The sequence below is a fragment of the Acomys minous genome (genome assembly GCF_964271855.1).
Source record: "Acomys minous genome assembly, chromosome: 5".
In the NCBI taxonomy this organism is placed as follows: Eukaryota; Metazoa; Chordata; class Mammalia; order Rodentia; family Muridae; genus Acomys; species Acomys minous.
Window position 1 is genome coordinate 84,349,507 of NC_140494.1, and position 14,699 is coordinate 84,364,205.

Sequence of the window (14,699 nt, forward strand, 5' to 3'; positions counted from 1 at the left end):
TTGTTTTTGTTTTTCATTTTAGACAGGAGCTCACTGTGTAGCCTTGGCAAGCATCAAACTTTTTTTCTTTTAATGTATGTTTTTGCCTGTGTGTATGTCTATGTACCAGGTGTGTGCCTTGTGACAGAAACCAGAAGAGTGTATAGGATCCCTAGAACGGGGATTTATAGGTGATTGTGAATTGCTACGTGGGTGTTAGTAATTTTACACCTGGGTCCTCTGCAAAAGCAGCCAGCAGTCTGAAGCATCAAATGGAATATTCAAGAAAAACATTTGAACCTTTTGTTGTTTTTTAAGTAAGCACTTGCTTTGTAGTCTAAGCTGGCCTCGAGTTTAGGCAATCACAGCCAGGTATGGTGGCACACACATGCAATCCCAGCACTGGAGAAGCAGAGACAGGCACTCAGGCAGAAGCAGGTGGATCTCTGTGAGTTCGAGGCCAGGCTGGATTACAAAGCGAGTCCTAAGCCATCTACTCGGATGTGCAGCAGGCTGAGGTAACCATGAGTTACCACAGTGCTTCTTCCCCACACACTCATACCCATAAGGCTGTGTAGCGCTGGCTGTCCTGGCACTCACTGCGTGCAGGTGTCTCAGGACAGAAATGTGTAAGGGTAAGGGGCTGCCTGTAGCAGAACTGCTCTCCTGCAGTCTCAGTCCTCTGTCCATGTCACAGCTGCCAGACCAGGGCAAAGCTGTGTCTGGTACATGCAGGGCTGAGCAGTGCCCCCAGCACTGTCACACACAAACCAAACACCCTGTTGCCGAAATGAAGTGGAAAATAGGCAAATTTTCTTTGAAATCAAAACATGGATGGAGTATACCTGTCCTGGAAAAGCAAGAGCACCAAGATGACCCTTTCAAGTGGATAGGGGCAGCTTTCAGAGCACTAGAGGGCACCACTGCCACCTTGGCCAGCTGGCCCAGTGAAGCAAGCACCTTGGACCCCTCAGCTGTCCCCAGGCTGCAGACCTCCCAGTATCCTTGCTGCTATGTCGACTGTATTCACTCTGGTGCTGAGGCCATGGAGACGTGTTTGTCCCACAAGCTGTACACTGTGGGTTGGAGCACAAAGGGGGATTATGGTGTCTGCATTGACACTCCAAGGTGGTGGGCTCATACCCACTCTCCTAGGCTGAGCATATCTGGCCCCATCTTCTCGGTTTTTGGAAGGTTGAAAGTTGTAGATCTTAGAATTCTACTTTATCCCTTTACCTCAGCTTCCAAATGGAGAAATGAGACTGAGACGTCAGGCCTATGGAAAGTAAAGATGAATGCTGTAAAGTTTCAGGCCCAGAACTAAACCAGGGATTACCAGCACTACCTGGGAATTCTCAGTGGGCCATGCTGCCTTCTAGCTCCTATTTGATGTAGAGAGGCAGAAAGCAGATATTTTTTCAGAGGAGAGAGGCTGTGCTGGGTGGGGGGGGGGGGGACGGGGGACGCATGGAACGGGGGTCCAACACAGCTGTGGCAGACATTAAATTTGTGGTGTCTCAGTCCTCAGGGAAGATGGGACAAATAAGTTAGCCCCAAGGCTTTGCAGCCTCTCAGCCTTTGAATGGCATCTGGCCTTACCATAGCCAGAAAGGGTGTAGCACATTCCATCTGGGTATGCTGCCTGCTAGTTCCAGGTCTTTGGCCAAGACCATCTGCTTAGCGTAGCACCTGGACCAGAAGCTGCAGCAGGCTTTGGCCAGAAGGTGGCCAGGTGAGCCCCAGGCCAGGCCACAGGCAGAGCTCACTCTGCAACTCAGTTGGGGAAGCCTTGGCCTACTTCCTTGTCTATCCACCTAAGGCCGTGAGCTCCATCTGTTGGGGTTATAAAGCAGATTTCATCTTGTGCTCCATGCCCTGGGCCAAACATTTACACTCGGAGGAAAGCAGGCAGTGATAATGAGACTGGTAATCAGGCTCACAGGCTGATTATAGCTCACAGGCAAGCAGGCAGGACTGAGAGGTGCTGGATTGCGTCTGGAATGCCTAGATCCTTTGCTCTCCTGCTCGCTGTCCCCCTGGAGTCAGCAGCAGCCTATGTTCCATTCAACAGAGGGCCCCAGGTCCGGCTTGCTGAGTCTTTGCATGTGGTGTGTAGGCCACCCCTCTGTGGCATGATCTCTGCACCCAGTTACCCCACTCCCCGTCTCGTTTGTTCTGCTGGACCACGACTAGGCTTCCAGGTTCCTGATGCCTCAAAAAGAATTGAGGCATCGTTTGACACGGAGATTGCTACTACAGTAACAGATGGAATGCTGACAAATTCAGTGTGGGCTACTGTCTCCCAGTACTGCAGACAGACCCTGGGCCCCCCTCATCTTCCTCCAGCCTCAGTCAGCCTGCTCTCCATTTGCATCTGCTTCCTAGTCCCGAGATGATTTCTTGGCATCTATGGACCTGTGGTCACCTGTTCCACTAGTGCCATAGTCAGGATGTCTTCACCAAATGGAGGTTTTGAAGTTGTGTCCTGTACAACACTGGGCTCCACAGGTCTTCCAGGCTTCTTTTTTGTTTTTTTGAGACAGATTTCCTCTGTGTAGCCTTGGCTGCCCTGGACTCTTTGTAGACCAGGCTGGCCTTGAACTTACAGCGATCTACCTACCTCTGCCCCCCAAGTGCTAGGATTAAAGGCGTGGGCCACTACTAACTGCCTCTTCCTGGTTTCTTAAACTTTAGGCTTAGATTCCATTGCTGACTAGCATGAGACCGTAATAAAATCTTTGTTTCTAAAACTAGGCTGTTCCATCCCAGAACTGTGGAAGTGCACACTCATAACCTCCAGCATTCAGGGAGTGGAGGCGGAAGTGAATTCAAGACTAGTCTAGGGGTGCTGGAGAGATGGCTCAGTGGTTAAGAGCACTGCCTGCTCTTCCAAAGGACCCGGGTTCAATTCCCAGCACCCACATGGCAGCTCACAGCTGTCTGTAACTCCAAGACCTGACACCCTCACACCAATGCACATAAATTTAAAAAAAAAAAATTAAATGAATAAAAAAGACTAGTCTGGGACACGTGAGAGACTCTGTCTTTAAAAGACTTGGTGATTTGTTGGCGGTGGTGGTGCATGCCTTTGGGAGGCAAAGGTAGGTGGAGCTCAGAATTCGGAGCCAGCTTGGTCTATAGAGAGAGTTCCAGGACAACCAGGGCCACACAAAGAACCTTGTCCTTGAAAAACTGAAAAGAAGGGGCTGGAGAGATCGCTCAGTAGTTAAGAGCACTGTCTGCTCTCTCAGAGGTCCTGAGTAATCAATTCCCAGCAACTGTATGGTGTCTCACAGCCATCTATAATGTGATCTGATGATAAAGTACTCAAATACAATAAATTTAAAAATTAACAAGAAAAATCGAGAAGAAAAGACTTGACAGTAGCTGTTTTTGAACAGCTGAGCTGGTGTGGAGGAAGGCTCTGTCCATATGGTGGCAACACAATCAAGAGCCCCACCCAGGCTGCTGGCTCCCAAGAGGGCCCATAAACCAATTCAGGGTCCTCCCTGGTAGGGCCTCAGTAACTGAACCCCGGACTTTAGATTGTGTCCCTTTCTGTCATGATGAAAGAGGACAGGGAGTGAAATAGAGGCAGTCTCTGCTCTAGGAGTTGGCATGAAGAGGCAGAGCAGCGGTAGTGGCTTTGTCCCCAACTGGGAAACCATGACCACGGCCCTCACTTGTGTCCTCACTCCTGGGTTGGTAGCGGGGCTCTCCTAGCAGACCCTGGAGGTTTCCGGTTCCATTTCCCTCATCCCACAGAAGCGGTGTCTGCAGGGAGCTCTGCCATGGACCTTCCTGGGATGAGGTGGTGTGCAAGGAACAGTGTAGTCCTCAGCCTCCTCTCTGCACATCATTCTTCCTTTGTGCCCATCTTGACAGACTTTGTTCCCATGCTAGTAGGTTGTGAACAGTAGTTGTACTCGTGGCTTTCTGTGGGTGGGGAGACAGCAAGCAAGCAGGCAGGACAGGGTGCGAATGCTGAGAACAGTTGTCAGGGTGATCAATTCTAACCTAATGATGTGAATAGTGGTGGGCGTTTTCAAGGTACACATAGCTCTACCCAACCAACAGGACGGTAAGCCCTGTAAGTGACTTCCGGTCTGTTCATCCCAGGACACCATGAAGAGAACCAAATGAGCCACATACCACACAAGTGTTTGTAACAAGTGTGTCAAATGCATGAGCAAAGCGAGGTTCCGGCAGTGACTGGAAAGGACTGCAGGGTGCTAGCAGCCTTCAGGATGGTGTTCAGCTTCGCTGTGCACCCAGAAACACAGATCATAGCAGATGCCAGAATGGCTAAGAAAGGAAAAGCGCTGTAGTGGACACCATAGCCCAGGGCCATCCATCTGCTGCCAACTCAGTGCCCAGGAGGGTTCCTTTCCCAGTATGGGGCTGCCCTGGTTTTGTTTCTTTTGTTATGATAAAATACTCTGAAGATACAGTTTAAGGAAGAAAGGGGCTTTTAGCTCACAATTCCAAGTTGCAGTTTGTCAAGGAGGAAAGTCAAGGCAACAAGAATTTATGCCAACTAGTCACATCACATCCACAGTCGAGAGCAGAGCTCAAATGAGTGCTCACTGCCCAGTAGGAAGGCCCAGCCACTCAGTGACTACAATCAAGACAGCCCTCCACCATCACGCCCACCAGCCAACCCGATCCATGGCCATGGTGACAAAAGCAGCCATCACATTGTTCCAGGGAGCCAGACACCTGTACCTGAGTGTCCACGGCTGCTGGGTTTTTGGTTGTGTTGTGTTTTCCTTTCTTTTTCTCTATATGGCCCTGGTTGTCCTGGAACACTCTGTCAGCTCTAGCATGGAGCTCAGATCCACCTGCCACTGCTTCCGGAGTGCCAGGATTAAAGATGTGCACCAATGGGGCCCACTTTTTTTTCTTCTTTCTTTCTTTCTTTCTTTCTTTTCTTTTCTTTTCTTTTAAGACAGGTTCTCTCTATGATGTTGACCAAGCTGGCCTAGGGTCCACAGAGGTCTTCCTACACACGTGAATGAGTAGAACCAAAAGTGTATATTAGTGGACACAGCCCCACTGATGTCACTGTGAGGCCACATCAGTGTAAACAGAACAGATATGGGCAGGCCACAGAGCCCTTGATGAGACTAAGCTCAGCTAATCCCATCACCCAGAGCAACTCCAGGACACAGGGATGGCAGGACCATGGCCTGTAGTACAGTGACTGAGAATTGGTTAGTATGAGCAAGGCTGGTTCAACACCAGTGTCACAAGCAGTCTGTGGGTGGAGTTAGGAGCACTCTGGGCCAGGAGTCTAGGATGTTACACTGCATCAAGGGAAGGTAGGTGGTGTGCTTTCCTGGGGACTGGCATTCCGTGCTGGTGTCAGTGGGCAGCTGGGAAGAGTTTGGGAGGCTACTCAAGTATGTGAAAAGCTGTGATGTGCAGCTCTCACTGGCAATTTGGATGGTGCCTGCGTGATAGAGCATCATAGTTGTAAAGTTTTAGCCCCAAAGTGTTATGCTGGTGACTGTCCAAGTAGTCCTTACAGCCTGAGTGCCTTGCCTGTGCACAGTCCTAGGGTCTCCACTCATGTTGTGAAAAGGGAAGGGGACTGTGTAGGCCTTTCTGTATCCTCACTGGTGCTGCTGTTGTTCCTCAGGCCCTCAGGACATGTACCTTGTTATTTTTCTGGGAAGAAAGTCTCATGACTGATCACAACTGTGAGCCTTCCAAACTGGGTTATAATGGATGGCCAGCATCCACCCAATAACTACCTGCCCTGTGTGCAGACATAGTGGCAGGTAGCACCAGAGCATGTTGTAACCATGTGGGTCTGCTGCACAAAAGCAAGTGTCTGCTTGCCTGGTGAGCTGTGCGGCTTAACTTGCTCAAAGCAGAATTTTCAGTTCAAATGCAGCTTTCATCCAGCAGCCTCAGCTGTTCATCACAGGATGAAAGGGCTTTGAGCTCTGGTGCCAGGTGCTGTGTGTGAGCCCTGACCAGAACAGCATGGGAAGCAGAGGCAGGTGGATCTCTGTGAGTTGTGGGCCAGCCTGGGCTACAAATTGAGTTCAGGACAGCCAAGGTTACACAGAGAAACCCTGTCTTGAAAATTTTAAAAGAAGAGACATAGTGAAGTTGGAGGTCCTACACTTCAAGTTGGAGGCCAGCCTGCGCTATGTGAAAGAGAAGAACAATAATCAGGAGGTCAAGGGTGCTGGCGAGGTGGTGGTAGATCTCAGTGCCGCGAGGACCCCCTCCTGCCTACACATCCCAGCTTCCTGGCCCCAGTGGGCGTGGCTTCCTCTACCCTGCTCACTGGCTTGTCCTGCCTCTTGGGAACGCGGAGGGGCTGGGCAGCTGTGAGTCAGGTGACCACAGGACCCCGGGACCGGTGAGTCCTGGCCTCTTGCGCCAGCCACGCAGAGAGCCTGGGAAGCCTGGCTCCCTTGTTCTGCTGGTGGTCTTGGCCCCACTTGCTCCTTGTAAATGCAAAGCCTGCTTAGTACACTGCTTGCCACAGGGCCACTAAGGTGAGCAGGAGCCATGGCAGCTGCCAGGTGGTCCCAAACCACATTCCATCCTTGTAGGAAGCAGCAGCGGTCCCTTTGGAGGAGCCTAGGACACTCTGAGGTTTGTGCCAAATATTCTCAGTGCCACCCACAGGAGAGATGTTTGTGAGGATTGTGGCCTCAAGAAGGTACCTGTCAGGCTTTTCGTGTTCAAGCAAGTGTGGCTTGCGTAGTATAGAAAGTAGGGGAGGGGCCAGGCATGGTGGCACACACCTTTGATCCCAGCACTTGGGAGGCAAAGGCAGGTGGATCTCTGTGAGTTCAAGGCCAGCCTGGGCTAGAATGAGACTGTTGATGGGGAGGAGAATGGTCCAGGTGGGTGCCCTGAGAGCGGCAGCAGTGGGGTGCTCCTTCCAGGCCTGGGCTTGGGGATGTTACCAGACTCTCCACACGTCCTGCCAGTGGACCTGATTGTCTATCAGGAATGTTCTAACAGTCAGAAGACCTAACATAATGGGATGTTCTCCTTCAGTCCCAGCAATAGGACAGACACAGACTGGTCTCTGGGTTTGAGCCTAGCCTAGTCTGCATAGTGAGCCGCTTGTGAGAAGATGAAAGCTACCAGGCCTTTACATTCCCATCCTATCCTCCTGTGGTGGTACTTTGTCTTTCTGGGGTGATGGACTAATCCCGGGAATGACACACGCCATGTCCCCTTGCAGCAGTAGTGGACGTCAGCTCAGTGAGGTGTTCATCCAGCTTCCCTCGCGCAAGGAGCTTCCTGAGTACTATGAGCTTATCCGAAAACCTGTGGACTTCAAGAAGATCAAGGTGCGCGATGCCAATGCATCTGGGGTGTGGGAGGACAACTGGGTCAGCCAAGCAGTGGCAGCGTGGTGTGCTGGAGGTCATAGGTGCCCAGAGTCAGGCCTCCCTCCCTCCCCACAGGAACGCATCCGTAACCACAAGTACCGCAGCCTCAACGACCTGGAGAAGGATGTGATGCTGCTGTGCCAGAATGCGCAGACGTTCAACCTCGAGGGTTCCCTGGTGAGCACCCACACGCCCGTCATCCCACCTGCTCGCCCTCTCCAGCTGATGGGCTTGTGTTGGTTTGACTTGCACAATTTGAGCTGCTACACTATTGCTGACGGCAGTGTCTCCTTCCCTAGTAGTATAAGGGGACACACACAGCTGCCTACCAGCAAGGGTGTCTGCCTTGCGATTTATTTGTATCTTCTATGTATGACCATTTTGTCTGCAAGGTGTCTGTGCACTATATGTGTGACTGGTACCTGCAGAGGCAGAAGAAGGAATTGGATCCCCTGAACGTTACAAGTAGTTGTGAGCTTCACAAAGTGGGTGCTGGGAATAGAGCCGGGGTCCACGCAAAAGCAGCGGTGCTCTTAAACCTGAGCCACCTCTCTAGCCCATGCAGCACTTTTGTCTTTAGTTCTGTATAGACTTTCTTGTAAGGCTCCGCAGAGTGCACTCATTTCTGGGTTTTAGTTTGTTAGATCAAGGAAACTCCATGCCAACAGGATTGTGTGTTTCTAACACCGTTCATCTTTGTAGACATCAGGGCCATGAAAAGTATGCTCAATAAGGGAGAAGCTGTGGCCAACACACAAAACTCCCCCTCTCGTTAGTGCATTTTGTCATCCAGGGAAGGGTTGTGGGATGGTCTTGCTGAGCAGCAAGGCTTTGGTAGAGAGCCACATGAGCCCCGTGTCCTTGCAGATCTACGAGGACTCCATCGTCCTGCAGTCTGTCTTCACCAGTGTGCGACAGAAAATTGAGAAGGAGGACGACAGTGAAGGCGAGGAAAGCGAGGAGGAGGAGGAGGGCGAGGAGGAAGGCTCTGAGTCTGAGTGTGAGTACGAGAAAGGGACAGAGATGCTGCAGCCGCTCCCAATGACCCGAGATGCAAGCCAGCTTGGGCCTCACTTAACAGTTCACATTCTTACTGTCCCACAGCCCGCTCTGTCAAGGTAAAAATTAAGCTGGGCCGCAAGGAGAAGGCCCAGGACCGACTCAAGGGGGGCCGGAGGCGGCCAAGCAGGGGATCCCGGGCCAAGCCAGTCGTGAGCGATGATGACAGTGAGGAGGAACAGGAAGAGGTAAGGCCACTGCAGCTCTTAGCTAGGCCATACCTCAGCCCAGCCAGTCCCAAGGCCAGGCCACTCTGCGGAGGGGTAAACCGAGCCTCAGCCTTGTGTAAGCTAGCCAGCTCATGTACACTTCAGACCAGTCTGTGGCCCAGGCAGCAGTAGCATGCTTAGTTCTGCTAGCACCCAGGCTCCCGAGCAGGAAGCTTTGGGCTCCTGGTGCCATCCACAGAGCAGCTACACAGGACAGGACCGATCTGTGTCTGAGGGGAGCCAGGAGCACTGTGATTACCAGGGCCACTAGACAGGTACCACACTGCAAACCGTCTTGCTCTGTGTTGCCATGGGACACAGGTTGGCTTATATGGGACACATAAAGACAGCTTTAATTCCAACACTTGGGAGACAAGCAGGGAGATCTCTTTAAGTTCAAGGCTAGCCTAGTCTACAGAGTGAGATCCAGGACAGCCAGGGCTACACAGAAAAACACTGTCTGGAAAATGGTGGGTGGGTGGATGGGTAAATAAATAGGGCTAGAGAGGTGGCTCAGGGGTTAATGGCACTGACTGCTCTTCAAGAGAAGTCAGGTTCTATTCCTAGCACAGGTGTGGAGACTCATAAATATCTATAATTCCAGTCCCCTCCTACGGCTTCTGTAGCCACCAGGCACACATGCTACGCAAACACACATCAGGCAAAATATTCATATACATAAAAATACTTTTTTAAAAGATTTATTTATTTATTTATTGTATATACAATGCTCTGCCTGCATGTATGCCTGCACTGCAGAAGAGGATATTAGATCACATTATAGATGGTTGTGAGCCACCATGTGGTTGCTGGGAATTGAACTCACGACCTCTGGAGGAACAGTCAGTGCTCTTAATCTCTGAGCCATCTCTCCAGCCCCCATAAAAATAATTTTAAAAAATTAACATGGTCCAGGCATGGTGGCACACGCCTTCAAGCTCAACACTCGGGAAGACAGAGACAGGTGGATCGCTGTGAGTTTGAGGCCAGCCAGGGCTGTTACAAAGAGAAGCCCTGTCTCTAAAATGTAATGTGTATATATATAATGGGAGGGGCTAGAGAGACGGCTCAGTGTTTAAGAGCACTATTGTCCTTGTGGAAGACCAGAGTTCAATTCCCAGCTCTCACATTGGCAGCTCATAACTGCCTGTAACTCAAGCACCAAGGTATCCCAGGCCTCTGAGCCCCATGGGCACTCACACTCACGCACACACACACACATACCTCAGCACTATATAATTAGAAATACAGTAAGCCAGATGTGCTCGTGCACACCTTTATTCACAGTCATCAAGAGACAGAGGCAGATGGCTCTCTGAGCCCCAGGCCAGCCAGGGCTACATAAAAACCCTGATTTTTTTTTAAGTGTTGTTTATTTATGTTAGATGTATCTGTTGGTTCTGTATGTAGACATGCTGCCTGCATGCATGCATGTGTCTCATATGTTTGCCGGTGACCATAGAGGCTACGAGGGCATTGGACCCCCTGGACTAGAGTTGCAGCACGTTGTGAGCCGCCGTGTGGGTGCTGGGAACTGAATTCGGGTTCTCTGCACGAGCAGTCAGTTCTCTTAACCATGAGCCGTTCCTCCAGCCCTGTTAATAGATCTTAATAAAACAATGGCTGCAGGCATAGTGCTACACACCTGTGATTCCAGGACTTGGGAGGTAGAGGCAGGACGGTCAGGAGCTGGTGGCCACCGTTGGTTGCATAGCAAGTTTGAGACCAGTCTGAGCTCTGGTAGACAAATGCCAAAACGGCAGTCAGAAAACAGAACGTATGTTCATCCTCTGAATGGCTGTCATGAGCCAGCTGCCTCTTAGCGGGTTCCATGGTAACATGTCCTTCACACCCCCAAACCCTGGTTTGGTTTGGTTTGTTTTTTCCATACAGCAGGCAGGGCAGGGGCCTTGTTTTGATGTGTTTTCTTTTTGCTGTATCAAGATGATTTGTTTCTTGGGATCCAAGATCCATAGGCCCTTCCCCAGCATTGGAGCCACCATAGACTCGCGACAGTGCCCAGGCAGCAGCCACTCACACCTGTCTTCTTTTCCTCCAGGACCGCTCAGGAAGTGGTAGTGAGGAAGACTGAAGCAGAAATTGCTGAGTCCTGACCCCGAGACGCACACGCGTCCCAGCCGAGATGGAGTAGCCCTTAGCGTGATGGGTAGCACCAGATGTAGTTTCGGACTTGGAGAACTGTACACATGCAATCTTCCACACTTTTAGGCAGAGAAGAAGAGGCCTGTCTGTCAGCCCTGGCCTGGCTTGGCCTCGAGTCTCTACCAGCATTAACTGTCTAGAGAGGGGACCTCTTGGGAGCACCACCCACCTCCCCAGGCCCCAGTCACTGTAGCTCAGCGTGGATGCATGCGCGTGCCGTCCACTCCTCGTACTGTATCTTACTGGACAGGGCCGACTCTCCGGGAGGCTCACAGGCCCCGCGGGTATGTCAGTGTCACTGGAGTCAGACAGTAATAAATTAAACCAATGACAAACCACCACTGGTCTCCTTTACTCCTTGCTGTCAGTAGGATCTGGGGCCTCAGAGAAAAAAGACTTTTAGGAACTGGGCCTAGCTCTTAGGCAAAGTCCTGGTCATGCCAGTGATATAGGTTGGGTTTGCATCCCCACCAACTCACACACGCCAGGCAAGCCAGATCAGTGAGAGCCTCCACCTCAGTGTACACGGTGAGAAGCAGTCAAAGATGCCAACATCCACCTCTGGCCCCCACGTGCCTATGTACACGCTGAATATGTATACACGTGCTGCTCATATAGACATCCACATGGGGTGGGCCATCATTTGGGCCAGGATGAAAATACCTGCAGCACAAAGTCACCACAGGCCAGGCTCCAGTGTTCTCCAGCAGCCCTGTGCGCTAAGGTGGAGGCACAGAGAGCCCCAGCCTCCAACTAGCACACCAGGGCAGTGACAGACAAGACCCTGCCTCACATGAGCCAGCACCCACGCCCAGGATTGCCCTCTGACTTCCATGCACATACCTTAACATAGGAACCTGTACATACACATACACAAAAATAATTCTTTTTTAAAAATTATTAGATGGGGCACTGGAGAGATTGCTCAGCAGATAAGGGCACTGTCTGCTCTTCCAGGGGTTCTGAGTTCAATCTCCAGCAACCACATGGTGACTTGGGACCACCTATCCTGGAGTCTGATGCCCTCTTCTGATGGAGTACTCATACATAAAATAAAATCTTCTAAAAAATTTATTAAGCATTTTATGTGTGTGTGTCTGCATGTATGTATATATGTGTACCGCATCATGCACATTTCTAGAGCCCATTAAGGTGAGAGGAGTATTGTATGTCCTGGAGCTGGAGTTTCGGTCCTGGGAACCAAATTCTTTGCCAGTGTGTCTCAAAAAAGAAAAAGTAGCCGGGCATGGTAGTGCACACCTTTAATCCCAGCATTCAGGAGGCAGAGGCAGGCGGATCTCTGTGAGTTCGAGGCCAGCCTGGTCTACAAAGTGAGTCCAGAACAGCCAAGGCTACACAGAGAAACCCTGCCTTAAAAAATTAAAATTAAAAAGGTCTGGAGCTGCTACGTCAATGTCAGAAACCAGCTCCTATGTCTCTTTCACCCACACATCATCTACCTTGTGGCCTGAAGTGCTGCCATGGTCCCAGCTACTTAGGCCATATTCCAACTGTTCACAGAGCGATGAGGGGTCTCTCCCTTTTGTTGTAACCGTACACATGACTGTTCTGAGCTATGGACTACACAAGAGCCGTTTTGTGAGGACCTGCGCCCTTGCTCATCTGAGAGGCAAGAAGCTAGGACTGGATTTAGAAGAAAGTGAAACGACCCAATACAGGCACCACACACACTTTGGATTCAGTGTCATGTCCTCCGCCAGGTGTCATAGGGACATGGCCATGACCATGTGACAGGTCAAGGTTGCTGCCCAGTCCCAAGCTGCCCTTTGCCTGAGGGTGGTGACGGCCCCTTTTGGCACCACCCCTCCTGGCCTAAGGTGGCCTTTCCCCTTCTCACTGCTGGCCTCGCTCGGTGCCTGAGCCTTGCAGATTGCAGAGCCTAAGGGATTCTGTCCGTTTCACAGGGGCCACAGGTGGCGCCACTTCTCCAAGACTATAAGATCCAAGCCTGGGATCTGGAAGGTGGCACTGTCTTAGGAATAGCTGTGGGTCACACAGGAAGCCTAACCTAAGAGCAGGAAAGCCATATGGTGATACAAAGAGGCACACCACGAGCTGTTGCCAGAGGGCTCCAGTTTCACCCCCCTTCCTTATCCAGGCAGGTTTCAGCACTGAGAAAAAGTTGAGCCTCAGAAGTGCCACAGACAGTGGGTCTGGCATCTAGTGTGTGGAGCACTCAGCTTTCCTGTGTGAGGACCTAGGCTCCACGCTAGCATTCCACAAAGTTGTTCTCTGATCTCCACGGGCACCAGCACACATACACACATACACCAAAATTTTTGCTTAAAGTTCCCTACCAGAGTTCAGTTGTTTTCTGAACTAATAGAGCATGCCTTCAATCCCAGCCCGCAGGAGGCATCTCTGTTAGTTTGAGGCCAGCCTGGTCTACAGAGTAAATTCCAAGCCAGCCAGAACTACATAGTGAGACCCTGTCTCGAAGACAAAATATAGGGCTGGCAAGATGGCTCAAGCAGGTAAAGGAGCCTGCTGCCAACTTTGACCATCTGAGATCAGTCTCCAGGACCCATATGGTGGGAAAAAAAATTGATTCCCACAAGTTATCCTCTGATCTCTGTAGGCTTTGACCTTTTCCAAACCTACTTTATTCCAGGTATTTTTTGTTTTTGTTTTGGGTTTGTTTGTTTGTTTTTAGGTTTTTCGAGACAGAGTTTCTGTGTGTCCTGGACTTGCTTTTGTAGACCAGGCCGGCTTTAAACTCACAGTGATCCGCCTGCCTCTGCCTCTCGAGTGCTAGGATTGAAGGTGTGCACCACCACGCCTGGCTTATTTGAGGTTCTTTAATCCTTACACCTCCCTTCCAACCCACCTACCCTAGATAGGAGAGAAAAGAGGTTAATGGGAACAGGAGAAGTAGACCTTTTAAAACTCAGTTCCTGGGAACAATTCCCCTGGCATAGCTGGCAGAATTTTAGCAGACCAGCAATTCAACCGAAGGTGCTACTGGAACCTGGAGCAGCAGCCAGACCCAAAGCCCAGAACTGTTCTCTGGAGCAGTTCTTTCTAGGAGCATCTCGAAGTGGGAGCGATGAACAGCCAAAGAATACCTAGACCTAAAAAGCCCTGCCTCCAGTTTTGGGCTCATATATAATATCTCCTCTCAGAAACACATGTACAAAGATGTGTTTCATCTGGTAAAAACCCCCGCACGAGGTGGTTCATCTTCTAGTGGATAAATGTCACCTCTTCTCTCACAAGTCCATTCCCCATCCCACACTTGGAATCAAAACAAAAATATGTACCCCCACTACATATCCCCCTTTCTATTAAAAAAATAATAAACTGTATACAATGAAAATAATTATGAGAATTATCCAGGAAAAGTTACATTTACAAGGACCAGTCCATTTGTATTAATCTTGGAGAAATTATTCCACTGTCTGTCCTGTCCTACTGAGTCCTGTCATAGTGTCCAAAGTTTTCCTAAATCATTTTATTATAATTTACCTTTATCAACCTCTAAACATGTTTTAGCTCTTTTTTTTTAGTATTTATTTATTTTAAATGTATTTATTATGTATACAGTACTCTGCCTGCATGTACACCTGCAAGCCAGAAGAGGGAGTCAGATCTCACTATAGATGGCTGTGAGCCACCATGTGGTTGCTGGGAATTCAACTCAGGACTTCTGGAAGAACAGACAATTCTCTTCACCACTGACTTATCTCTCCAGTCCCTATGTTTTTAGCTCTTAAACTAAAGCATATAGTGATACTATGGTTATCTAATCTTCAACTCCATCAGAGACTTAAGAAGGAAATAACATGTAGGAAGTGCAGGCAAACAATTTCCAAAACCACAGACAGGACAGAGAGAGCTGACTGCCTGGACAGTCACAGGGTTTTTGCTATTGTTCAGGCATCCAGTCTTTAGCCTGCCAGCC

At 50.1% G+C, this 14,699-nt stretch overlaps 1 protein-coding gene across 7 annotated transcripts in view; it reads left to right on the forward strand.

Annotated features, from left to right (window-relative positions):
• Positions 1–11,115, forward strand: part of SMARCA4 (SWI/SNF related BAF chromatin remodeling complex subunit ATPase 4) — a 92,927-nt gene extending 81,812 nt beyond the window's left edge. For 5 of the 7 annotated variants that reach the window (XM_084784133.1, XM_084784134.1, XM_084784136.1 and 2 more), the window contains 5 exons: positions 7,196–7,304; positions 7,422–7,523; positions 8,214–8,346; positions 8,451–8,593; positions 10,674–11,115. In XM_084784133.1, the coding sequence (XP_084640259.1) occupies positions 7,196–7,304; positions 7,422–7,523; positions 8,214–8,346; positions 8,451–8,593; positions 10,674–10,706 (520 nt within the window). In that variant the 3' untranslated portion in view covers positions 10,707–11,115. The remainder of the gene's footprint in view (positions 1–7,195; positions 7,305–7,421; positions 7,524–8,213; positions 8,347–8,450; positions 8,594–10,673) is intronic. The other 2 variants (XM_084784135.1, XM_084784139.1) reach the window with 1 other exon arrangement.
• The last annotated feature ends 3,584 nt before the right edge of the window (positions 11,116–14,699 follow it).